This window comes from Perissodus microlepis, chromosome 1 (assembly GCF_051167445.1).
Source record: "Perissodus microlepis isolate ML-2025 ecotype Zambia chromosome 1, ASM5116744v1, whole genome shotgun sequence".
In the NCBI taxonomy this organism is placed as follows: Eukaryota; Metazoa; Chordata; class Actinopteri; order Cichliformes; family Cichlidae; genus Perissodus; species Perissodus microlepis.
The window spans coordinates 24,225,391-24,251,108 of record NC_140461.1 but is presented as its reverse complement, the minus strand read 5'-3'; the positions used below and the strand labels follow the sequence as shown (position 1 = coordinate 24,251,108).

The following is a 25,718-nucleotide window of genomic DNA, read 5'->3' as shown; positions in this document are numbered from 1 at the left end:
AGAGAAAACTGCCGCTCACTGGAATTTTTCTCTTTTTTCTCTCTCTGTTTCCTTTCCTTTCTCTTTACCCTAGAGATGATTCTGTGGGAAAATCCCAGCAGATCAGCACTTTCTAAAATTCTCAGATCAGCCTGTCTGGCACCAACAACCATGCCACATTCAAAGTCACTTAAATCACTTTTCTTCACTTTCTTAACGTGCAGTTAACAGGTGTACCTAATAAAGTGATAGAGAACTTTGCTCTCTCTACACTGCTGTCATTACTGTCCCGCTACATACATGCATATTTTTACCTAATTTGTCTCTTTTTCCTCTTTCATTTTCTGCCTCTACTCTCCATCGTGTTCCCTCACACCTTGTTCTCGTCCCGTCTCCGGCACAGAGCACATGGTCGGGCACGGGGCAGAGCATTACAGAGATTCAGCGTGGATAAGTGTCTTTGAGGAAAGGTGATGAGTCAGGTAGATCTGCATGTGTGTGTGCATGTGTGAGAGGAAGAGACGAGACTGTCAGGGAGGGAAGTCACTCTGTGGCTGTGCAGTGAGCAGATGCTCACATGTGCGAGTCACTCTGCTTCTGAATCACCGGAGGAAGAAGTCCTCTCCTACATCACTTACTTCTCTGTGATTTTTGTCTGCATTTTGCAATTTCTTCATCTCGGTTCTCATTTGCAGCCTTTCCCATCTGCTTTTTCTTCCCTGTAACACTTTTGTTGCATCTCTTTATCCTTCCCTCCTTTTCTCTTATCCACCATGGATATCGGTGGCTTGACGACAGTTGTGGCCAACTCTGCCTACATCTCGGCCCGCGGAAGCTTTGATGGCACTGCCAACCCAGCGGCCAACCGAGACAAGAAGTTCCACTCCCGCCTGAAGCTGCCTCACATCACGGTGTGCGAGGGTCTGCGGGAGACTTTAGACCTGGGCTTCCAGACGGTCTGTGTGGAGCAGCCCATCGGCAAACGTCTCTTCCAGGAGTTCCTGGAGTCCAACAACGAGTACAAAGGCCCCAGTCGTCTGTGGAAAGACATCGAGGAGTACAACAATGCCGAGGATGAAGATCGAGTCAACAAAGCGTGCAAGATCATATCGCGTTATATGGAGCCTGATGCCAAGTATTACTGCCCCTTTCTGCCAGAAAATGGCATCACGAAGGTCAAAGAGAAGCACCAACAGGCTTCTGATGACCTTTTCAACGAGACCATGGACAGTGTGATGGACTTCCTCAAGGAAGTGCCCTACACGTTTTTCCTGGAGAGTATGTACCTGAAGAGGTTTCTGCAGTGGAAGTGGCTGGAGATGCAGCCCATGGGAGATGACTGGTTCATGGATTTTCGTGTACTGGGGAAAGGGGGTTTTGGGGAAGTCTTTGCCTGTCAGATGAGGGGCACGGGGAAACTGTATGCCTGCAAAAAGCTCAACAAGAAGAGACTGAAGAAGAGAAAAGGCTATGAGGTAAGGAGTCATGCCACCTGCTCTATTATAGGTCCAGCAGTTCATGAAGTTGTTCAAATACAGGAACCTTTTTGATTTAGTTTCCATGAGGTTCTGCAGGACTTTTACCTGCAGTAGCTGACCAGCCTACCTGTCTAAACAGTCAGTGTTAGGATAGAGGCTTACAGGTGAGCACCATAGGCTTATATGATTAGTCCTCTCGGCATTAGTACATTTTGATCTCCTTATAGCATAAAGTGCCAATCTTGTCATGTTTATAAATGGAGCGGACCCCGACTGAAGTCTCCTGTCTCTAGTCATCAAAGCAGACACAAGAAGACGCTGCTAAAGTTGGAGAGCTGGTGCAGCTGGAAATGCAAGTTCAGATATTGTTAATCACAGAGTTTCTCATGTCTCCTGCTGTCTCCTCTGCTGCCTGCAGGGCGCGATGGTGGAGAAAAGGATCCTGGCCCGAGTTCACAGCAGGTTCATCGTCTCTTTGGCGTACGCCTTCCAGACGAAAACAGAGCTGTGTCTGGTCATGACCATCATGAACGGCGGAGACCTGAGGTTAGATCATCTTTTCTCTTTGACCCATCATCCTACACCTTTTCAGGCTCATAGAGGTAATTTAACAACTTGCAACCCCAAAACTAAGAATTATTATTGCGATATAGGGATTTTTGCCTCAGATGAACCTACAACATCTCTCTCTGATCGCATTAGGTACCATATCTATAATGTGGATGAGAACAACCCGGGATTTGAAGAGCCACGAGCGTGCTACTATGCTGCGCAGATCATCCAGGGCATGGAGCACCTCCACCAGAAGAGGATCATCTACAGAGACCTCAAACCAGAGAATGTGCTGCTGGATAATCAAGGTAAAACACTCGTGAACAAGATGACTCCAAGGTAACTGTCTAGTCTGCAGTGCTCATGCCACCACGTAGAGACAATGTAAACATGAAAGAAGTGATAGTATGAGGTCAGCAGTGAATTATACAGCTGGTTACCTGCAGGATCATGGATATCACATTTAAACAATTTTCAGACTGGTAATACAGTCACGTGAAACCTATTTCCACTGCTTGCAAGGACACAGGAAAATCCTATGTTTAACATCTGGCAGTGACCATCAGTTATAGACACAGACAATAAGAGAGGCACTCATGGGACTCGAAGGATCCTGATTTCTGTGAGAGAATTCCACAACAGGAAATATGACCAGAGAAGAAATTAAAACCATATTTCAGGGCTTTTTTTTTTAAAATCAAAATTGATTGAACATCCTTTACACACCGTTTGTATGTTCGAGTCAGCATATATATTTTATATATAATTTAAACATATTTCTCAAAACAGCAGCCACAAGTAATGAGCCAGAAGCCTTTATAAAACGTTTGCTGACTGACTAGAATTGATGGTTTTGCTACATCTCATTCACCAAGAAAGAGTTCTTCCGTAGCTTACATTAAATCTGATGAAAGCAATGTGTTTTTGGTGTCACTGGACAAATAATCCAAAATCGTTACATTTCTGCATGTTGTAAAATCAAGAGGTTTTTGAGAAGGAACTAGACTCCTGCACTTCCTCCACGCTCTAGAAAGTCTAACTCCCCAGATTAGATCAGGTCAGTCTACAGCAAGTGTGCTGCATAAAGTCTTACTTTTTTAGCCCAAATAATGCCTGTGCTCCTCTGGTGGGAGGGGCTTAGAGCGAAGAGGGGAGAGCTACAGGGGGCATTGGTGTATCAGCTTTCCTGTTTTTGCAACCTGTGGCACCGTTCTGTGGTTATCCTGCAAAACATAGTTCATTTCAAATGTGCACAAAGGATTTATTGGAGGGCTGATATTATCATCCAGTATTAGCTATTTACCGATTTATTGGTATCTGCATTTATAATGACTGCTGAATGAAAATTGAAAAAGAAGAGATGGAAGAAACACCCTTCGACCATTGTGTGACTGCTGATGTTGCATAGTTTGCTCACTAGAGGGCAGACTACAAAAAAAAACGACAACAAGCTTATCCGTTTTTGTTTCATACAATTGAATATTTTATATCAAAATTGAGATATCAGATTTTTAAATAACACAAGATCGGTATCAGTCTTGAAAGTCAGATATTGTTCAGACTCTAGTATTTATTGTGTTTTTAAGATTCCCTAATGACGCATTTAGCCTTAGATAGCGCGCTATATGTTGTGATAATGGTAAAAAATTATGCGTCTGTCTCACCTAGCTATATGCTAACGTGTTTTCCAAAATGGTGAACTATTTCTAAAAACCATTACAAAAGCCTTGTTGTAGCTGCTTGTGCAATTACAGCTCTTCACCTTGACTTGAAATAGCCTCCTGAAGTTAAAACTGACACACACACTTCATACCTACATTACACACAATGTGTTTCACAGCTAACAGAAGGATATCTTTGGGTTATCACACTTCTGCAGGTCAATGAGTTGCTTATCATATCTGTGACGCTGACATTAACCTGTTTGCTCTCACACAGGTAACGTCCGTATCTCTGACCTTGGTCTGGCTGTGGAGCTGGCTGATGATCAGTTTAAAATCAAGGGCTACGCCGGCACTCCAGGTACACCATAGAATCCTCAAATGGGAAAAAAAAAACAACTAAACTCAGTGTTTCTGCACATAATGTGTGAAATTTACCTTGTAATATACTGAAATACAGACTACTACATTTACATTTCACAGTTGAGGATTTTACCTCAGGTGTTTAGCTCTTTGCTGTAGCTTTACATACATGAGCTCCGGCGTTATCAAATTAACGTTATCATGTGAGATAAAGTAAAACCACTCAGAGATCATTTGTTTTACACAGTATGATAATAGCGAAGTGTACTTTTGTTCAAGAAAGGCAGTGAAAGTTTATTTGTATAAGACTTTTGATCAACATATAATGAAAACAATGCAAAATTAAAGCTGCAATCAGAAATGCGAGGGCACTCACACTGGGCGCATCGAGACATGCTAAACACCTCCTCTGCCCACTAGGTGGCGATGAAAAATATTCTTTTAATTTTCTGTTCCCACTAAGCGGTGCTCTGAATATTACTGTCAAATGCATATCAGTCTGTTCAGGGCCAGGCTCTCATCATTGGTAGAGATTGTCTGATGCATCTTTGAGTTACAGCAGTTTTATGCTTTATGGCAAATTATCGAAATTTGCCATGCTGCCATGGCAACACCATTTTGCGAAATCTCAAAAGCTTCGCCATTACATGCCACCCAGGTCTTTAACTTCAACCTGAGATCATGTTGATCTCCTGAAATCCCAAGGAGGAGTTCGCTAAAGTACGAGGCCTGAAAACTGGGAAAATTTTAGCTAACATGACACATTAAATTCAAAATGTCTGATTTCCTGTTGGGTTTAGGATATGGCTCCAAGAGATTTTTTTGTAAATCTTGATGTCTTTTATGGGGCTGCCAAATTTTAGACTCCTAAATGAAGAATGGTGTGAGGGCTAGTTTTCTTTTTTAATTGTAGCTGGCGCTGTAGAGCCTTGTTACAATGGTCACTGGAAAGGACCATAAAACATGAAACCTACTTCCTGTTTTGCGGTGATTCACCCTGCCACCAGGGTGCGCCATTCAATGTAAACCCACAATTTTAACACTGAAGTATCATCAAAGTGTGATGTTTATTCTGACCGCTTTTGAGATGGATGGGGTAAACCTGGGAGAAGCAATACATCAAAGTCTCAATAACTACATGTCTTGCTCCCACTAGGTGCCACTCTAACTATTCAAACCTGTTCAGGGTGGGACTCTCATCATGCCTGTGAAGTTTAGGAGACTAGATTTCTTTGAGTTATAGCAATTTCGTGCTTCATGGCGAAGCATTAAAATTCGTCATGCCATCAGGGTCACACCTTTTGACAAAAACTCACATTTTTCAATGTGAACTAAGACCCACTGTGTACGGCTTTCCTGGACAAATTACGGTTGCTGGCAATGAAATGTGTTTAGGGGCGGAGCCTTATCACACCTGAGTGGTTTGGTCCAGACTGGAAAATGTATGAGTGAATGAGATCAAAATGAAAATTCATGAGGGGTGATTGCATTTTGCAATGGCGCCATGGCCACACCCTTTGACAGAAACTCAAAAGATCCACATTTCAATATGGTCCAGATCTGTAGTTCAGACTGAGCAAATATAAAGTTGATCGGATAACATCTCTAGGAGTTCGCCAAAGTACAACATCTGGAAATGGCAAAATGTGCACAAAAATTGAATCTTCAAATAAAAATGGCAGACTTCCTGTTGGGTTTGAATCAATAGATCCCCCGAAATACAAAAGCGTATTCCCTCTAATGGAGGATACTTTGCATCCTGGTCGTTTTCATCCACACTCTGTCACACGCTGTCACCTGCAGGTTTCATGGCTCCGGAGCTGCTGAAAGGTGAGGAATACGACTACTCTGTGGATTATTTCACTCTGGGAGTCACTCTGTACGAGTTTCTGGCTGCTAAGGGGCCCTTCAGGACCCGAGGAGAGAAGGTAGAAGCACTGAGACGTGCTATGTGCGACCTCGTGTCATTTTCTTTTTGAAGCAGTTTGTAAATTTACCATTTGATCTTTCTGATCTTTTCTCCTCAAGAACCTCTCGTTTCTTTCTGTCATGCATCTTGCTGTCTGTGCAATTATACAGATTTTAAAGTGGAACTGAACAAACGTGACAATCAGGTTTTCATTCACCTTCTTTTTTTCTGCTTTGGTTTTAATGTTAAAGGTGGAGAATAAGGTGGTGAAGAAGCGGATTTTGAATGATCCGGTAACTTATCCGGAGAAGTTTAGCGAGAACGCCCGGTCCATCTGTGAGGGTCTGCTGTGCAAAGAGGTCGACAAGAGGCTCGGCTTCAAGAACGACTCGTGCGACGAGCTGAGGGCGCACCCCTTCTTCAGCGAGATTAACTGGAGGAAACTGAATGCAGGTCAGACAGAAACACACAAGGAACCCAAAGTTCCACTGAAGTCTCCCGTTTGTAGTGTCGGCTTCCATCATGGTTGCACTAACACACATCTGTGCATGAGGTTTAAAGAGCGTGACTGGTTTCATTTAAAGCTTGGTGTGATCGGTTTTAGTGCTGATAAAAATCCAGCTGTAGAAACACTCACTCAGACTTCAGGACCTCCCCAACATTAGAGATTATCCAAACCCACATTTATTCTGTGGCTTTTCATCTTCTTATCTTCTCTTTTTAAATGTGCCACAGAAATAAATTCAGCCAGAGCCAAAGCAACAGTTTTTTGCTTTTAATAAGGACAGTGTGTCACCCTAGGGAAGATATAAGAACCCGCGTCTCTCTGTGTTGTGTCTGCACAGGGATTCTTACGCCCCCTTTCGTGCCAGACTCCAAAACAGTTTACGCGAAGGACGTCGACGACGTCGGAGCCTTCTCCACGGTTAAAGGCGTGCAGCTGGACGACAAGGATGTGGACTTTTTCGACGAGTTCGCCTCGGGGAACATCCCCATCCCCTGGCAGGAGGAGATGATCGAGACCGGCATCTACGGCGAGCTCACAGTCTGGGGTCCGGGTGGCACTTTACCCAACGACCTGCGGCGGGAATCCATCCTGGAGCAGCCGCCCAAGTCCTCCACCTGCGCTGTGTCGTAAAGGGTTTCAAATGACATGAACTTTTTGCTTTTCGAGCACTTTTTGTACAGGTGGTCAGTACAGGTTAGACATAAGTGTATTTCGTCATGATAAAGTTGCACTGGTGGAACTGCTCTGAGCCATAATCAGGTTTTTACAGTATTATCTGCACTTTGTGTTCAGTTTGTTGCTGTAATGTCATTTTGACTTCTCTTTGAGTTTTACAGGAACGATTGCTTTTTCATTGTTTGTGCACGTGGACCGCCAAAAATAGAGAATTTATATATTTTATTATCCTGCTTTTGTTTGTCTGCTTTCTTTGCCAGCATTCAGACTCTCTGAAATGCAACTTAATTAATCAAAAACATGGCAAAAACACCTGCACAGGTGAGAGCATGTATGCTGTTTACGTCTGTGTTTCCACTTTTCAGCTCTAACATTTTTGCACACTTTAATAACAGTCTACCCGTAGCTGTAGAGATATTTATGGATTTAAATAAATACTTTGCCATTAAAATCAGGATTTTGTGTTGTTGTTTTTTCCTCCACTAATACACACAGCGACAAAGATATCAGGTAATAATAAAAATTCATCCAGTCCTTACCGAGTTTAATTCAGTGACAGCAAGGAGCCCAAATCATCACCCCTCCACCTCTGTGCTTGACAGCTGGAGTGTTTGTTCTGTGTGGTTTTTATTCAACCCTGAGCTGTGCTGTCATGTTCCTTTTAGAGAGAAGACACTTTCTCCAAATAATCCATACTGTCATGAACTTTAACATATAACATGCTAACTGAGGCCTGTAGAGTCTGAGATGTAGCTCTTGGGGTTTTTTTCAGTTTCTCCGAGAACTACAAGTGCTGACCTTGGTGTGAATTTGCTGGTACATCCACTCCTGAGAAGACCAACAGATCTCTTGAATGATTTCCACTCTTACTGTGGAATAATAGACTTTAAATTGTCTTGATGCATGCTCAATCATCCAGGTAAGTAAATCTCCAAAAGTCCAGATGAACAGTATCAACTTTTGGAGACTTTAAATTGTGAAGAATTGATAGTGTTGTAGTTTTACACTATTTTATACACTACAGTTTAAGCACTAAATGGAAAAAACTAATACCTGCACATTATATCCTAACATGAAAAAGAGTACAGGGTAATAAAGGGCTGATTTGTGGTACCCCAGCTTCCTCCCACGGTCCAAAGACACGCAGTTAGTGGAGTTATGTTAACTGGTGACTCTAAATTGAGAGTGAATGGGTGTCTGTCTCCCTGTGTTAGCCCTGCAAGAGACTGGCGACCGTTCAGGGTGAAGCCCGCCTCTCTCGCCATATGGCAGCTGGGATAGGCTCTGAATTTAATAAGCTGGAAAAAAACGTTTGATAGAGTCTTTGAACATATTTACCTTCATGAAAAATCTCATTTTAATGTCCTACATATGAGCTTATTTATATTTAACCGACAGGCAAACAGGATGGGCAACAATTTCCAGAACATCCCACGAAGTGTCCCTACCTTATAGGAGGTGTGTTGCTAATTCCAATCTTAGCCGACGGAGGGCGCTGCAGTCCTATATTTGTTTTACATCTACAGCAAGTGCGCTGCATCCCGACCAGGTGTGATCCATCCGTCTGCAAACATCAACACTCAGCAAACATACATCATACCCTCTGTTGCATCACATCGTGCGTAAAGTTTGATCGTGTAATTACTTTCAGCATAAATCAAATCGGAGATATATATCGACTTATGTAAGATCAATAACTGAATAATTGATCACCGAGGTGAATACAGGAAGCTGATTGGCCTCTCTCCCTCTGTGTGTCGCTCTCCTTTTAAGGCTGCAAGTAAAGTTGAGCCCTCGTGAGCTCAGAGGCAGTCAGCTGTGATCAGACCCCACATCTGGACACTGAGTGGATTACAACAAGAAACCTGCGCGAACCTGCAGCCTCGAAGGGGATGAGGAGTCTGTTTTAAAGAGACAGAAAAGTCGAGAAATAAAACACTGCGAGAATCGCCTCCATCCTCCTGATCTGTCTCTTCGTTTCAGGGCAGATCCATCCTCGCAGAGTGAACATGCAGCAGCCCGAAACCCCGCAGATAAGTCGGCAAACTGCGCCTGAACCTCTGGATCCAACAGGTACACCTACAGTCACTTTCTCAGTCAACAGACCTGAAAATGTTACCTTTTAATTTATTTTAGCTTAAAGGTTTTTATATTATTTTATCTTTTAGATTTTATATATATGTATAGATAGATATAGATAGATATAGATATATATACACATATACATATATATATGTATATATATATATGTATATATATATATATATATATATATATATATATATATATATATATATATATATATATATGATCTTATTTATTCATCTAGGATTATTTGTCCAGGAAGCGTTTACGTGTAGTTAAATATCTGAGGAAAAGGTTGGATAACTCCTGCAGAGTTTAATTCTCAGATAAAAGGGACTTTATCTGAGACAAGTTCAGGAAAAAATACATTTACTCACATAGTTTTATGCTTTTCCTTTTTTTAAATCCTGCTTTACTGCACTGTCATTTAATCTTCACTCTACTGTTCATTTAATGTTTTCCTTCTGTGTAATAAAAATTTCCTGAGGATGTCCTTCTAAAGAAAAACATCTCAAAAATGAGATGTGCTGCAAATGATGAACCCACAATAATAAAGAGACAAATGATGGTGCCTTGACATTAACATGAGGCATTTCAGCTGCATGATTGCAACAGTCAGCAGTCTAAACCATCACAATCAGGCGAGTCGGGGGAAATATGTTTCCTGAGTCTGTTTGAATGTAAAAGAGGTTTTCTGTCACCCTGCAGCTCAGTACCATCGTCGGAGGAGAACTGCTCTGTGGGTGACCATCTCTCTGCTCACTCTGGGTCTGCTGGTGCTGACCGTAGGTCTGATCTCGGCCACTCGCACCGACAACGTGCCGGTCGTTGGACTATACCCGGGCATCATAGTGAGTGGCGGTTACCTTTACTCAGTTAACGTGCTCTCAGTCATGAAACCCATCACGGTGAATCAGACATTTCTGCTCCTCTGTCAGACCCTTCACGTGTATACTCACAGTTTCTGCTTTCTGTGCCCTGCAGTTGAGTTTCGGAGCATTTCTGGGTATTGTTGGCATCCACCTGGTGGAAAACCGCAGACCTATGGTGAGTGTGCTCCTCTTGTCAGATTCAAATGCGGATGATGATTTCAGTTATTCTTGTCCTCCAACACCTGTTTGTCTCCATGTAGACCTCCATATTCTTAAATCAGACCTCAAATAATCAGAAACTTTAAAAAATAAACTGACTGGTTATAACATTTCTGGCTTGATATAGGCATAAGTTTTTACTCCCATAAAAAAAATCCCTCACATGAAGTGACCAATATCCATCCATCCATCCATTTTCTTCCCCTTGTCCAATTCATGGTTACCAGAGGCAGGGTAAACTCTGGACAGGTCAACAAAAACAGAGTCAAGGTGTTTTCTATCCAATATTCACACCCTGTGAAGGCATCAGGAGCAACTCAGAGTTCAGTATCTTGACCAAGGGTACTCTGCCATGCACACTGTAGCAGCCAGGGATCAAACCACTAACCTACCTAATTAGTACACGACCTGCCCCACCTCCTAAACCACACCTCTATTTCAAGAAATGATATCTAGCACAGGTTTTCGGATGATTTTCTGCATCACTGGCTGATCTGTTTACAACCAAATTATTTGCATAAGGAGGAGCTGCAAGTGTACTTAAAATTATGGCGCATGTCTACATATATTTACCCGAAAGGTCCTCAAACAGAAGCATCAGTTAATGTGTGTTTACATCACCACAGCCTTGTTGGGGGGTTTGCTCTCAGGTGAAATCTTACGTATGAGTGATTTATTTGGTGAATGGGAACATCTGGCTCAGTTATGTAAAATGTGAAGTTTCACAATCATTCATTGGTCAGCTTCAGTCACATGCTGCTAGTTTGCACCGGTAATATGGCTTCATCACAGACGCAGGTGAAGCTGCACTGAAGCCTTTTATTTGTGCGATTTCTGTCAGCTTTTTAATCTCCATCATACTCATCCTCTAAAAATGAGGCTTTGTTCCTGGAAAACAGGATATATATACATCACAAATTAAAGGATTATGTTACAAACTTTACAAATTCCCTAAACTGTTTTGTGGGAATTTGCTCTTATGAGCACGAAGCAAATCGGATTACTCACGGGAGGCCTAATGCATCCTCGGTCCTTGTGCCCGGGTTAGTGTGCGTGACAGGATTTGCGGTGAGAGGAAGTGAATATATTTTTCTCTGGACTTCAGTGACAAGAAGAGAAATTGGGTTAGTATTGGTCAGTTGCTGACAGCGCCCCTTTATTTGAGGCAGGGACACAGGTATTATATCCTCACAGTGGCTCTCTGTGCTCAAAGAAACGATCATGTTAAGTGATTCAGGAGTGGTGATTACAGGTAGGCCTGCCTGCAGAAAGATTAGAGCCTCTGAAAAACTCCACAGTATATAAAGTGGATTTCTAATGTGAATTAGGAGGTTTTAAAAATGGCCACAGCGCTGAACTGTTTGTGTCGGCTGCCAACAAGGCCAACGCTGCCTCAAGACCAGCAGCAACCAGAAGCTGCGATGTGACATTTAAGTCGGCCGGTCAGGATCACATTCAGAGCACATGAAACCCAGCATGAGACTAAGTGTGTGACATCAGTGAGGTACCACTCCTCGTTTTTCACCTGCAAGTTAGTCCTGATTTTAACGCTCAGCACATCCAGCTGTGTTTCAAAGTCCAGCTGAGGTCTGATTAGTTTTCTCAGCTGCTTCGCTGGATAACAGAGGTTATTCGGGCTGACATGCTGGATGTTGTAGCTCTGTAACCCTCACAAGGGAATTCCTCAGTATTTAAATTCAAAGCAGAGCCTTGGTAGTGACTGTCGGCCTTCAGTCTCTCTGAGGCTCCTCAAACTGAACAGCAACAAAACTAAACTGTTCCTGCTCTGGAAAGTGCCGGACCTCCTCTTTGACGTCTCATCATTTTCCGAGGTCAGCAGCCCATGTGTCATTCTGGACTCCACCCTCTCCTCCTCACCATCAAAAATCAAATTCATCTCCAAATCTACCTTTTTTTTTACCCCCTGTTGATCTCCAATCAATGGCGGCACATCTCGCCCCCACCCTTACGCCTGATTTAGACTTCTGAAATCTTTTTAGAGCCTAAATAAGCGGCTGGCGTTGTTGCCACTGTTGTTGTGGAGGTAAGAGAAGGAGGGCTCAGCTAAGTGCTTGTAAGATTAAAGCACTGTAATCCAGTCGGGGGCGTGAAATTTTGGCCCCACAGGCATAAAAATATTTCACATTTCAGTGTGCTGCGTGTGGAAAAGTGCGTAAGTTGATAAAGCTAGCTGAATGTAGGCTGATTGGGTCCTGGTCTAGATTACTGAATGGCAACGGTGATAAATGACCCTTTGTCATGTTTGGTTTCTGAGAGACTCGGTATGATAAGGGTGTTTTCAAACCACAGAAGGTGTCGAAGCTAAAGCAAATATTTGATTACACAGGGTTTTCTTATTTATGGAGGAGTACGGGCGTGGTTGATGACGGGTGTATTAAAGCTGTATTTGAGATGAAGGCATCGGATTTCCAAAGTCAAAGCTGCAAATGTGACATTTTTAACAATAGCCTTTTTATAAATTATAGAATATTTACGTAAGATCTTCACTTCATGATCCCACCGAGGCAGATTTCACAGTGTTTTGCATATACTAGTCGTTGATGTATCCTACACAGCTTGGGGAAACTCGTGAATGAGCATCATTATTATTTCTCAGAGTTCCAAGATTTTGTAAAGAAATTGCTTCTGCGTTTGGATGTGTCCTTTTATTTCATTTCTTTGTTTTTTTCTGGTGCGTGAAGGAGCTCCTGTCTAATCAGGGTGCAAATAAAGATAAAGGTTTTGTAGATAGGAGGTGAGGAAATCTGCCCCCCTCGCTGTAGTATAACAAACAATGAATTTAGCAAGAAGCAAACGATCCAACAGACTTTGTGAGTGAGTGAATGGGTGTATGACGCACTCAATTAGGCCTCCGGGTCATCAGGTCTCAGGTAAACATTTGGCTATAGCAGCCGTATTTGTCAAATGATCGTGTGCTAAAGGGAAGTGAGTTCAATTCAAGTAAACTGTGTCCTAAAACAGATCGATTCTTTTTTCCTGTCCCTGAATGACTGCACTTGAATTTTTGTGTGTTTGTGTGTCTGTGCTGTGAATTTTTCATGTGTTGTCCAGGTGTCGTGGACCTGGTCAGATCACATTGGCTTACTTTTCTCTGCAGTGTATCGTATCTGATCTGGTCTACCAAGATATCCTTGTGCTTGTTCACATATGTAAAGAAATGTAGCATCTGTGTGTGTGTGTGTTTGCATGTGTGTTTACGGCCCACAGGGTCCAGTATAAACCTGCTTTTAAAATCTTTATAAAGATCTGCAGTCCTTGTTGTTTCAGTTCTCAGACTCTGTGTGGATTTAAATGTGTGGACAGCAGGAAAGACATCGAAAGCTGCCGTCTCTGTCTCTCTGGCATCACTCCCAGCTCTGTGCTTTAAACTTTAATGGTGTGATCGCTGGTCTACGGTGTCTCTTATGAGGCACACGTGGCACGGCTCTCACGTAGGTATCTTCTTCCCTCTTGCATCTGAGGCTTGTCCTGTAACACGAGAGCTGGCTCGCAGAGCGAGGCCGCTCATTAAAGAACAACTAACTGTGCCACAATGCCGCGGACACCTGAGAGCACCAGAGCCTGCCTCGCTTCCTGGGTTGGCCAACGCTTTTGGTCCTTTGACTTCATATAGCAGCAAATGAAGATTTTGATGTGGTTTGAAGAGAAGTGATAAGCTCATCTACTGCAGCCAAACAGAAGTTTCCTGTTTGAATGAAGGCTTGTAAAATCAAAGCAGCTAAAATGAGATTTTATAACAGTTTTTATGCACATTAGAATTCTCAGGTGAGGCTGACATACTAAATAAAAATAACAACAAATGATAAGTGGTAAAAGTGACCAAAAAAGTATTATATAGAAAATACACAGACCTATGCCTGCTTAACTTTCTTTAATGCAAGTATCTATTAAGCCAATCTCGTGGTAGAAACTCAAAGCATTTAGGCATGTAGACATGATCAAGATGACCTAGTGAAGTTCTACAGCTGCAGCAGACAACACTGGGTGGTCCTGTCAGATAAAATGAACAAGGCCCACCAAAGTTGGACAACAGAGGATTGGAAAAACATTGCCTGGTCTGTCTGAGTCTCAATTTCTGTTTCAACATTCAGATGGAAAAGTCAGAATTTTGCATAAACAGCATGAAAACAGGGATTCACCCTGCCTCGTATCAGCAGTTCTGGCTGCTAGGGGATATTTTCATGGCACATTTTGGGCCCCTGAGCTCAAAATGAGCATTGCTTAAACATTACAGCCTACCTGACATGGCCATCCCTTTGTGAGCACAGTGTACCCATCTTCTGCTTCCACCAGGATAACACGCTGTGTTGTAGAGCTCACATTAGCTCAAACTGATTTCTTGAACATCACAATGAATTCACTGGACTCAAATGGCCTCCACAGTCACCAGATCTCGGTCCAATAGAGCAGCGGTCCCCAACCCCCGGGCCTCGGACCGGTACCGGTCCGTGAGTCGTTTGGTACCGGGCCGCGAGAGTTGAGGCTCAGGTGTGAAATGTATGGTTTTCAGGGGTTTTATCGGTTTTCAGCGTTATTTTGTTATCGTTTTTATCGTTAACTCGGTTTTCCTGGGTCTTTTCACGTGTGTTATGAATAAATCTTCTTTTTTTCGGTACCGGTACTAGTTTTATTTTGTTGTATTTATCCGCGACACCTTAAAGGCCGGTCGGTGAAAATATTGTCGGGCATAAACCGGTCCGTGGCACAAAAAAGGTTGGGGACCGCTGCAATAGAGCAGCTTTGGGATGTGGTGGAATGTGAGATTCCCATCATAGATGTGCAGCTGACACACTTGCAGCAACTTTGTGATGCTGAGATGTTGACATGGACCAAAATCTCAGAGGAATGTTTCTAGCAAACTTTGAAACTTCCATGTCAAAATTTGGAAAATTAGACAAGGACACAGAGCTGTCTGTGGTTTCGTGAGGAAGGGCAAAAACAGCTAAATCAAACATCCACAGCTAACGGCTTTATCACAGAATAAAGACGACAATAAAACAACAGCAGTGAGACGAGCAAATTACAGAATATCTATGAGGCAAAGAAAGAACAAATATTAAAAAACACTAAGTGAATATAAAAGGCTCACACAATATAAACATGTGTGTCTTTATTTATTTATGTAGCTGAGAATCTGCTATAGTCTACATTAGGACCTTTTCGGACTTATCTTTAAAAATGTGGCAAGAAGCCACCTGGTTGGAGGTCTGACACTTTGGGTGCGATAAACGCACATACTTTTCCGGTTTTCCTGTTTTGAAGGTTGATCTTCCCACCCCTGTTAGTGTCTGACTGACCTCACCTGTGCCTTCTTTCCCTGTTCACTTTATGCGTCTTCTCTCCAGTTTCTGTCCAACTGTTGATCCCTTTTCCTCGTGATCTAATTCAAAGTAAGCTAAAGGGAAAGCTCTCTCTCTGTCTATTTGTTGAATAAAGCTTTACAAATGTTAATGACTCGTCCAGCCACGTTTCATTTTGTCCTTTGTGACGGACTGTGAAGCGTGAAAATCTGTCTGTAAAAAAACCTTCCACTTCTATCTGCTCTCACACATCCAGTGTGATAACAGGCTTGACTGCCCTCAGACCCTGTAATGTTTCTTTATGACCACACGCTTCACGTGGCTCGTGTTCGTTAACCCGGTGGCCTCTCCCATAGGTACTGCCGGTATCTCACACGCTGCCGTCCTCATGGTCACCTTGCAGCTTCCGAGAGAGGAGCGGCGGGCCTTTAAAGGGTCGTATTTTACCCAACTGGCCGGGGGACGATTGCTTCTTAATAGCAGTGTGTTCAGCTGGTGACATGATAGCACGCTGGACCACTGAGCAGGGGAGGAAGTCCTTGCAGAGGTCAGCGACTTTGCTTACATAACCTGATAGGTATCTTTACCCAGGTTGTACCTGTACCCATGTTATTAGTGCTTTGTCACCAGTGTGTGTGTGTGTGTGTGTGTGGGGGGGGGGTTCCTCCCTGTGTTTCTTTCTTCTTCTTTTTTCCCTGTCCTGTCCAGCAGTGTAGCAATCAGAAGGCCAAAAAATGCCAAACACATTTACTTTCACAAGTGGAGCGTAATGGCATTCGCTATAATGGTCCACTTGATAGCTCTATTTTATTGGGACTTTATTAGGATTTTTCACTTTGGATTGTTACAACCACAATGGACAAGACCAGGGGATATGAAAGAAAGAGAAGCTGGAAGGAAAATTAATAGAAAGACAGGGAGAGAAAAATAGAGGAGAAGAAGAAGATGAGAGAGAGAAAACACTGAGAATCTGCTTCAAACAGCAGAGAAACCACGGCAACAACCAACATAAATAACAATGACATTGTTACTGAGAAGCACACAGTACTAATAATACAAGATATTTTTAGAGGCAGCAGCAGCCCAAGATAGTGTGTGTCTGGGTACCGGTATGCGTTAGCACTTGTGTTCATGAGGTTTCTCCATGTAAGTGTCTAACAGTGGGTGTGGGAAGCCACAGCCCCGCCCTCCAGGACCTGAGGAAGGCATGGAGGGGACCTACCCCTAGCAAACCCCCAGACGCCCCAAGCCCTTACCCCCTCTATATTGGTTAATGCTAAGATTATTTTTATTTTTCCAGTTCATGAGGTCTTCTTAGCAATGCATAAGGCGGACTGTGTTCATCTCCATAATGACATCATCTAAGTCACCAGAAAAGCAAACTGAAGGAGAGGCTGGAGCACTTTGATGGGTTTCACATATCCAGCACCAAAACATGAACAGGTGGACAGAACCAAAGAGCACGGATGTAAGTGTCAGGTGTTTTCCCTTGACAGCGTGAGCAGGTGTTAGATGACATAAAACCCATCATGAACATCCATCGACCTGTGTAGTGCACTCTGTACGTGATTTTGTATTGTATTAATTGGAGACTGGGATTTCTAGTCATTTAAAGACTCAGTCATTTTTTTTTAAACTCCCACCATGCTGTCAAAGATGCTGTCCTGAGATGTATTGTAGCCTGTTGGCTAAGATGAAGTGGTGAAAGTTTGGCAGACCTTGTCCTCCTCTATCCTTGGTCTTCTGTAGTGTTTTTAAGCTAATACATGGGGCTTTATCTTTCCAAAGGAACTTCACCCTTTGGAAAGTTCCAAAGGGTGAAGGTTTACTCTGGATCATTGAGGATAAATGACTGATTCTTGGCAAAACCATTATTTTTATTGAAACGACCCTTCCCATGAGTGATATGGGTAGTGACTTCCATCTAGCTAGATCGTATTTGACTTTCTTTAAAAGTGGGATGTGGTTTAATTTAGCTAAATCTGCGAGCTTAGAAGAAACAATACCTAAATATTTAACTGGGTTTAGTTCCAGCTGTACTGAGCCTGTCCATTTCTTCAAATAGTCCAGTCTGACCAAGTTGATCGCCCCCAAGAGCAAGTAATCTAGGCATCCTCTTCGGGAGCCAGCTCCATGCACATTCGATGCGACAAACCATAGTTGTTGTTTTTTTGTTTTTTTTGTGTGTGTGTGTGTGTGTGTGTGTGTGTGTGTAGCTATGAAACGAATGAATGAAAAAAATAACTGATGTCCATCAGGTGAAAGAAAGTGTGGAACCGGAGATTGGGCAGGTAGTGTATTCACTCTATAGAGTAACTGTACTGTTGATAATGTAGATCAGCTCTTCCCAAACATTGTGTAAATGAACGACCATTAGAGAAAAGGCTCAATGTTCTGAGTACTATCAGAATAAATCTTACAGAGGTGCTTGACGCGCCTTTGACTGTTTTCATTCGATTTTTTATGTAGAATTTAAAAAAAACTGCTTTAAAATGTAGCAGATTAAATTCAGAGATACGGTAATGAAGTAAATTACTTCACACTTTACAGTTGCATGTCAGTAAAAGGATTCGACTGAATTACTTTCCCGTCTTTTTAATGTTTCTTCCCCAAAGCGGCTCCTGAGAGTAGAAAACCATCTACAGTATGCCGCGTGTCTTTAATCTTTTACACTATTTGATTTTTCAGTATCAGGGGAGGTTTGGGTGGCATGGATATTTTATGCGCTGGCAGCTGGTGCTAAGGTAATGTGAAGTAATGCAGTTGTCAGGCTCTATTGTCTCTGCCGTTGGCCTCATCTCCCACTTGCAGCCCATAAAAGCGGAGCCATTTAAACCGCTAATGAAGCAGAGAGTCTGGACCAGTGGCAGATAAAACCCACCCAGAAAAGCTTATATTCTCAGCCTGCCTCTTATTTCACTTTGCTCAGGAAAAGCTCAGAATTAATATGCCTTCGTATCCATTTTTCCCCAAATAAACGGGACAGTGTGTATTAATCATGCGCAAACCTGTTTTGCTAAAAGAGTTTGATGATTTATGGAAAAGAAAGAACACAAAACAACATCCTGTTTTAATACCTGGAGCTGATTGTTGTGACCGTCACGATCTACAGGGTCCAAGTTACAGACCCCATACTTGTTTCTGTGGTTGTGAAAGGTAACGGTTCCTCCTCTAACGATTCCTTCATTTAGATCCAGCCTCAGTTTTCAGCTCATAAATCTGCTGCGATTGTGATCAGCTAACCTCTGGATCAGCTTGCACGTTCATCCCAATGAACGTTGTCTCAGCAGCTTTAAAGCTAACGCTAGCGTGTTCACCCTGAACTGGGTGAACAAAGAAATGGCAGTTTTTATAGAAGTGGTCCCCCCACCAACTGTTTCCATTTTCTTCTGTCATTTGCTAAATGCAAATTCAATCATTTTCAAGCTAACAGACAAGCTAGCAAAGATCCCCTTTTCCATAGTCTTTAGACATGTTTTTACTAGCAGCCTGTCATAAAAACACACAGTTTGTTCTGATTTCCTTAAACTGAATCTATAAAAAAAAATGTTCACAGGCATAAATAGTATTTTTGTGCCAACAAGATGACTTCTAAAGTGCGACTAACCAAAAACTGAACAATTGGAAGACAAAAGACGGCGATCATAACAACTTGCAGCTTGTTAGAACTGCACAAACTATATTTTATATTCATTTATATACTGTTTTTCCATCTATGTCTGTACTTGTTGCCCTCTGTAAAACAGTAAGCCACTGTTGCCAGGTTATAATAAGCTACAAAAATATTTTTTTTTGTGCTTTTTGGTCTCAAACTACAACTAACAGAGAGAGAGAGAAACTGTGTTTCTGTGCAGGAGGTTCCGTCCTGGAGGAGCGATTGAACAGACAGTAACCAATGCTCAATGTTAAAGTTTATGATCAGACATCTGTGATCAGCCAGCTGGGTCTGCTGGGCTGTGTGCGTGTGTGATATTAGAAAATGACTTTATCTAACAGAAGAAGCCTTATAGGAGACCCACGTGTGCGCTGCATTGTTCAGTTTGTCTGAGAAGTACAAATTTGAGTTTAGGATTCGGCTTTGTTTTCTGATGGTTAGTTAGGGGAAGCATTATGTCAATTTGATGTCCTCACAAAGATGTGAAGACGAATATGTGTGTGTGTCTGCGTGTGTGGGAGAATTGGAGTGACCTTGCTCTGTCCTGCGTGTTGCTTCTTCGCCTGTAAATCAGCCACAAAGCTCCTCTGTGCTGGCAGAGCGAGAGCCTCTACATTGCCTTTATTGTCCTGCAGGCCTGACGTGCAGACAACCAATCAGCAGACATGCCAAGCTTAAATATGTGTGTGTGTCTAGTTTATAAAATCTTGTTTTTGCTTTTATTTAGATATACATGCATGCAAATAACAGAAAAACACGAGCTGCACCTGCTCTGATAGTTTTGTTTTTTACTTACTTCTTACTACTTTTTTACTAAATCGTGTCTCGTGACTCTCCTCTGTGCTTTCCTCCCTTCGCTTCTCTTTAAGCTGGTGTCCTCGATAATCTTCATCAGTGTCGGAGTCATCGTTGCCTGCTTCTGTGCCATCGTGGATGGGATAATTGCTTCAGACTTTATTGTAAGTATCACTTTTATTTGACATAAACTCAAGCAGGCATCCTCACAGACGGGGTTTAACCACACATGCTGAGATCAAAAGGTCAGATCAAGAAATGTGTGGGTGCAAGGTAGACCAACTAATCTCACCCTGCAGCGAGCTGCTGTGCGACATGAAAAGCTGTCAAACTTTCAGGATACCAGGCCTGATTAAATTCTTTGTGTCACAGAAACTTTGATGACAACAATAAATCAGCTGGGATGTGATCACCAAACACTCTCACAGGTTAAATCAGAGTGTAGCGTTTAGCTTGTGTGCATTTTGGTAACACTTCACAACTAAAGGTGTAATTTCAATGTATTTTATTTGAAATTACATTGTAATTATATTTGCCTACACCTGCTTAAAGGTAGAAACACTAGAACAACAGAGTAACCAGTCAGGTTTTTATAGGAAACAAAGAAGTAACTACATATAATTACATTAAATAGAAATGTTCTTCCTCACCAACTGTGATCATCCTAATTACATTTTAATTTCAAATAAAACACATTTAAATTCCATTCATTTTATAAAGTATTTCTCGCAGTTATTTGTGTAAGGAGCCTCTACTTCCTAATGAGAGTTTCAAAGCTGGACCCCGTCCCCGTTATCGATCCCCGGGTGCTTATCAGACCTCTGCAGATATATTCATTTTGTGATCTCATGACTGTAAAAGTCACATTTATTGCACAGTCAAGCTCTGGACAGTAAGAATGATTTTATTAGCCTTCACGTTGCATAAAGTTCAGTAAGGGTTTTATTGAATGAGGTGGGTTTTGTGCACCGGGTAGACCGGACGGTGCGCTGCAGCAGGGTTGCGGAGGATGTGATCAGGATGGATGTGTAACGGCTCTCTTTTTCAGGACATTACGCGTATGCAGAAGGGCATGTGTGACTTTCACCCCAGTGGATCTGGCTACGCCTACGACAGCTACTACACTGAGGTGATTCTGATATATGTGTAAACCCTGTGCCCCTCTTTCTGTCAGTGTGAAGAAGTTTAAATACACAATTAATAAAGTGTCGTCTCAAGAGTACGCCTCAGTTTTTCTACATGAGAAATAAACGCTGCTGTAGGCAATGAAGGAAATCTCACAGCACAGCTCTCTGAGCTTAAAAAACACAAATAAATGTGTAAAAAATTACAGAAAATGTTTTCGTAGCTCATTGCCCAAACCGTCCAGAAAAATTCTTATTTACTTGGTTTTTTAATTTATTTTACTGTGTACACGTGGTGAAATTCCTATAGCAGATAGTGAAAAAACAGCATTTATCTGTAATTCAAATGTTTATCTATTACTACATGACTTTGGTGTAGTATGAATCGAAGTGGGGGAGGTCTTCCTCAGTAGGACAAACTTATAAAAATACAGTTAAAAATTTACGCCCACTTTCACATTTTCCAATAGTGACCAGATTAAAGTCTTTGCTGGGCCCGTTCTGAGCCCCCCAGCCTTATGTTTGACACCTCTGCTTTAAAGAATATACCACAGTACTGATTGTGTGGCGTGCTCTTACAAACCTTTTGATGCTCAGTTTAAACTTTTGCAAAGGGTGCTGTGACACCTAGTGGTCAAATGATGTTACTACACAGATTTACTGGCTCACTGAAAGCAACAGCTTTCCGTCTCCCTCTGCAAATCAAATAAAAAGCACGTAGATGCTGTGGAAGCAATATGTTGACAACTTTGCGTGTGTGTGTTTGGTTATTGGTCCATGCAGTTCTTGTTTATCTGGTTTCTGCATCTGCATCTAATCCATCTATCTCTAATTTATCCACTCTCTGGAGCTGCAGGTGATGTGCCACTCTTTTGAGAAGTCGTGCAAGCTGAAAGTGAGGAGCAACACCTGCTACTGTTGCTACCTGTATAACTGCGAGAGGTGAGACAAACTCAAACTGCAGGTCTGCAGGCCATAACACAACACAGGTTTGTGTTAATTAACCATTTCTCTCCAGTTTAGTTTCAGAGGAGCTTTTCCACAGGTCATGTCAGAATACCAGCCAATCACTTTTTTTCTGTTTTCCAGTTATGAGCTTATAGTTTTCTAATAATAACATAGAGGCCAGAGGGCAGCAGGAAAATAGCATCCCAGACATGAGAAAGAGCTCAGAGAAACTGCTGCTGCAAAAAAAAACCCTGGAAATTTCAGCTCTTTCTTGTATGACAGCCAGCTCTTAAATCTTGGATATTTTAGCCTAACACACACACACACACACACAAGAGAAAGCGCTTTCAAAACATTCTCCCTGTGCCTTTGACTGCATTACCACTCAGTCATAAGCCGATAAAAGGCTGTCTGGAAATAATAAAGCAAGAAAAAGTGATGGATGGTGTAGGAGACTCTTTGTTTTCTTGCCATCCTGGAAGGTTTGGGATAAAACAGTCTGGGATGTGAAATGGAAACTACAATAAGAGCCATAAAGCAGAACTTAAATAAGTTACACCTGCAATTTTCCTGCCACGTCACAACTTATCCTTATCTTCCAGCCTGTACTCCTCACACTACTACGAGTTCACCGGGGTCAGCAGCTGCTGGGATGTGGTCCAGCTGTACCGCCTGATGTGGACCTCGGTGGTGCTCAACGTGATCGGCTTGTTCCTAGGCATCATCACCGCCGCCATCCTCGGAGCGTACAAGGATATCGTGGTGAGGAGTCCAAGAGGATTTAACTCACTCTACCCCCACTCCCTCCCAAAAAAACAGAAACCCAAAACTTTGAATTCAGAGAGTTTAGAAGCAGTCACATGCTATGATTGGCTACATGCTTATTTGGTTAAATAAACGCAGCAACTTTGAGCAGTTTAAACTTCCTGATGTGTTCCTGCATCTGTGTAAATGTGTGTTAACTTGTTATTTTAACAGCAGCTTGTTTTTAGTGATCTCTTTACCTAAAGCATGTTTTACCCTTTCCTCCAGCAGAAGCCCGCTCCTCAGATCGCTCCCAGCCCAACGCCAGCACCTCACATCCTGTACAACCCGACCCAGCACATGCTCACCTACCCCAACTTCTGTCCGTCTGGGCAGGCTCTGCCCGCCTACCCCAACTACCCAGTATCCATGCAGGTAGGAGCTGAGGCCAAAACTAAGAGTGAAACACAGGGAGATGCACTCGCCAGCCACTTTTATTCAAACTGGTTTCTTGAATCTCACTTTACCCAAATGATGCTACTGAGGTGTACCTAATAAAGTGTCACTGAGTGTATATTCCTGCCTACTAGCACTCTAGTATCAAAACAGCTGGTGATGGAAGTGAACTAATGCCTGTTACACATGAGCTGAAAGCACAGCTGTAGCTCATAACAGAGTCGCAGCTGGCTCCTGGTTGGCTGCAGACTCCTCAGCTGGGCTTGTTTCACATTAAAGCTTAAAAGCTCCATGAAAAGGTGCCACAAGTATCCATCTTCCTAAACCAGGCGATCAGCTTAAATCTGCAGATGTTTTGCACTGGTTACGTATTTCTGTCCATCTGATCGATGGCTTGGGGCTGATCTTTGCTGATATTTGATATCTCTTTGGCTGAACTTCCACATGCCTTTGCAGCCAACCACTTCCTGTTTCTCCTCCTCTCCCACAGCATAACACCAACCACCAGGCACCTGCTACTCCCCAGATGCTCCCTCCTGGGGGAGGCCCTGTCTCCTCCCCCTCCTCCTGCCCATCTGAGGAGAACCAGAGCCAGCTGCCCTCTCAGGTTCTCCCCCAGCCACAGCCTCAGGGAACTACCCAGGACCCAGGAGGCTACATGCTGACCCCCAACGCTCCGGTCCTCTATGCATCCTCCTACAGCGCCTTTGAGAAACCTCCACCTTACGCCTGCTGAGACTTTAGACAAATATGGAGAGCGTGCTGCGAACACCTTCACCTGGTCAGACTGACTGTAGCACAAAACATTTCAGAAACAGAGATTTCAATGATTTAAATGCTGCATTTCACGTGTGTCTAATGGGTTTCAAGTGAAGTCAGACAGAGATTTATGGTTATGTAGTGTTTAATATGTAGACATGAGTCCTTTTAATATGTAGCCATCAAAGGAAACTTGCTTATTCACTCAGTACCACACAGCTCTGAAGCTCTGCACGGCAGCAAAAAGACCAGAAATGAGGGAAAAGTACCAGCACCTCTGAATCTGCTCGATTATTAACAAAAGTTTTCTTTTAAAAAAGACAAAAATTGTGAAGTGAAAGTGAATAAGCAAAATTTCTCAAGATGTCAACGATTCTTTTAAGCCTAAGGCTGGCCTTTGGAGGGCTTCAAACTGAGTTTAAATACTGACTGTGGTCTGGTTTCTGTTCTAAGTTGCAGGTCGTCCTGTGTATCGTCTCATTATACTGTACAGTTCAAAGGGCTTTCCTGAGAGTAAATTATGTTCATGTAGCTGTTATTTAATTATGTTTGTGTGACTCATTTAATGTGCACTTTACAGTCGATATGACCTCTGAGTTAGTGATCGATGCATGGGACTGCTGGACCTGTAAGAAATGCATAGTAAGGGCTTTATATTGAAAAAAACTTCACCTTTGAAGGGGTTCAACACTGACAAAAATAAGTTTATTTGCTGTAATATCCGAGGCAGAGAGTCTGAAAACGGGTCTTCAAAGACTTTGTGTAATGTCTGTCCTCCACTTTTCAAACAAATCCAGGCAAACGGGTTTCGGGTTTTCCTGTTTTGGCCTTCACTCATCGGAAAAGCAAATAAGTTTATTTTTTCCAAAATGTTGAACTTTTTTTCAGTGCTTCTGTTAGGTTTTTTTCACCTCAAAGGCAGCCCGTGTAACTTCATAGTCTCATCATCTTGTTACATTTATAAGCAATAAAGCACACCTCTGCATAACCCAGTGCGCTGCGCTGTAGTTCTGCTTTTTTCAGTGATACATTTGCTTGTAGTGACTGCTGTTATTAAACTGTAGAGTGAACCTACTGTGGTCATTCCCAGCTCCACACACTTTAGGTAGTTTAGCCATAATAACCCATGTTTTTAATATTCGAGGCCCAAATATAAATTTCTGAGTTGTTTTTGCAAAAATAAATAATTCTGAATGGAGCCACAAACTATATTGGAACTCTCTAATAAAGGTGACACAGCCTGTTAGGCATCAGTGTTTCTTACAGGTATAAAATACTAAAAGATTTTAACACAAGTGACTATTTTGTAGTGAGCTGCAGTTACAGTTTTTTTTGTTTAATTTATCACATGATATTAAAACAAACAAACAAAAAAAAACACCAAACTTATTTTTCTTACAAACAGGAGAATTGAAAGAGATGTTTAAGATTACTTTGAAGTAGACTAACTACAGGTGAATGTTCATGTGATAAAGCAGGTTGTCTTCCAATCAGGAGATCATGGATTGATCTCAGGCTACTCCAGTCTGCATGCCAAAGTATCCATGGGTAAGATACTAAACCTCAGTTGCGAATGTTGGAAAGCACAGACAAAAGTGTCTCTTTATTTGTATTA

The 25,718-nt window shown here is 42.3% G+C and overlaps 2 protein-coding genes across 3 annotated transcripts; both read left to right on the top strand.

The window, feature by feature from the left end:
- The first annotated feature begins 508 nt into the window (after positions 1 to 508).
- On the top strand, positions 509 to 7,562 carry grk1a (G protein-coupled receptor kinase 1 a). Its single transcript, XM_084936739.1, has 7 exons — positions 509 to 1,454; positions 1,876 to 2,003; positions 2,160 to 2,317; positions 3,948 to 4,031; positions 5,837 to 5,961; positions 6,194 to 6,395; positions 6,788 to 7,562. The coding sequence occupies exons 1-7, from the start codon at positions 753 to 755 to the stop codon at positions 7,078 to 7,080; spliced, it is 1,692 nt and encodes a 563-aa protein (XP_084792865.1). The 5' UTR covers positions 509 to 752; the 3' UTR covers positions 7,081 to 7,562.
- A 1,293-nt stretch (positions 7,563 to 8,855) lies between these two features.
- On the top strand, positions 8,856 to 25,090 carry tmem255b (transmembrane protein 255B). 2 transcript variants are annotated; one of them, XM_084936731.1, is made up of 9 exons: positions 8,856 to 9,198; positions 9,919 to 10,061; positions 10,195 to 10,257; positions 20,147 to 20,236; positions 21,121 to 21,201; positions 22,053 to 22,138; positions 22,747 to 22,906; positions 23,180 to 23,323; positions 23,835 to 25,090. In XM_084936731.1, exons 1-9 carry the CDS (start codon positions 9,135 to 9,137, stop codon positions 24,078 to 24,080), a joined length of 1,077 nt encoding a protein of 358 aa, XP_084792857.1. In that variant the 5' UTR covers positions 8,856 to 9,134; the 3' UTR covers positions 24,081 to 25,090. The 2 variants fall into 2 exon arrangements, with proteins under 2 accessions (XP_084792857.1, XP_084792855.1); XM_084936729.1 differs by having other exon boundaries at positions 23,177 to 23,323.
- The last annotated feature ends 628 nt before the right edge of the window (positions 25,091 to 25,718 follow it).

What these genes read in the sequence shown, in the direction of transcription:
- grk1a (XM_084936739.1), top strand. Translation starts at nt 753, where the DNA reads ATGGATATCGGTGGCTTGACGACAGTTGTGGCCAACTCTGCCTACATC. An exon ending in GGGCTACGCCGGCACTCCAG is followed by an intron (nt 4,032 to 5,836) that starts GTACACCATAGA and finishes TGTCACCTGCAG; the next exon opens with GTTTCATGGCTCCGGAGCTG. An exon ending in TCAGGACCCGAGGAGAGAAG is followed by an intron (nt 5,962 to 6,193) that starts GTAGAAGCACTG and finishes TTAATGTTAAAG; the next exon opens with GTGGAGAATAAGGTGGTGAA.
- tmem255b (XM_084936729.1), top strand. Translation starts at nt 9,135, where the DNA reads ATGCAGCAGCCCGAAACCCCGCAGATAAGTCGGCAAACTGCGCCTGAA. An exon ending in TGAACCTCTGGATCCAACAG is followed by an intron (nt 9,199 to 9,918) that starts GTACACCTACAG and finishes GTCACCCTGCAG; the next exon opens with CTCAGTACCATCGTCGGAGG. An exon ending in ACGACAGCTACTACACTGAG is followed by an intron (nt 21,202 to 22,052) that starts GTGATTCTGATA and finishes CTGGAGCTGCAG; the next exon opens with GTGATGTGCCACTCTTTTGA.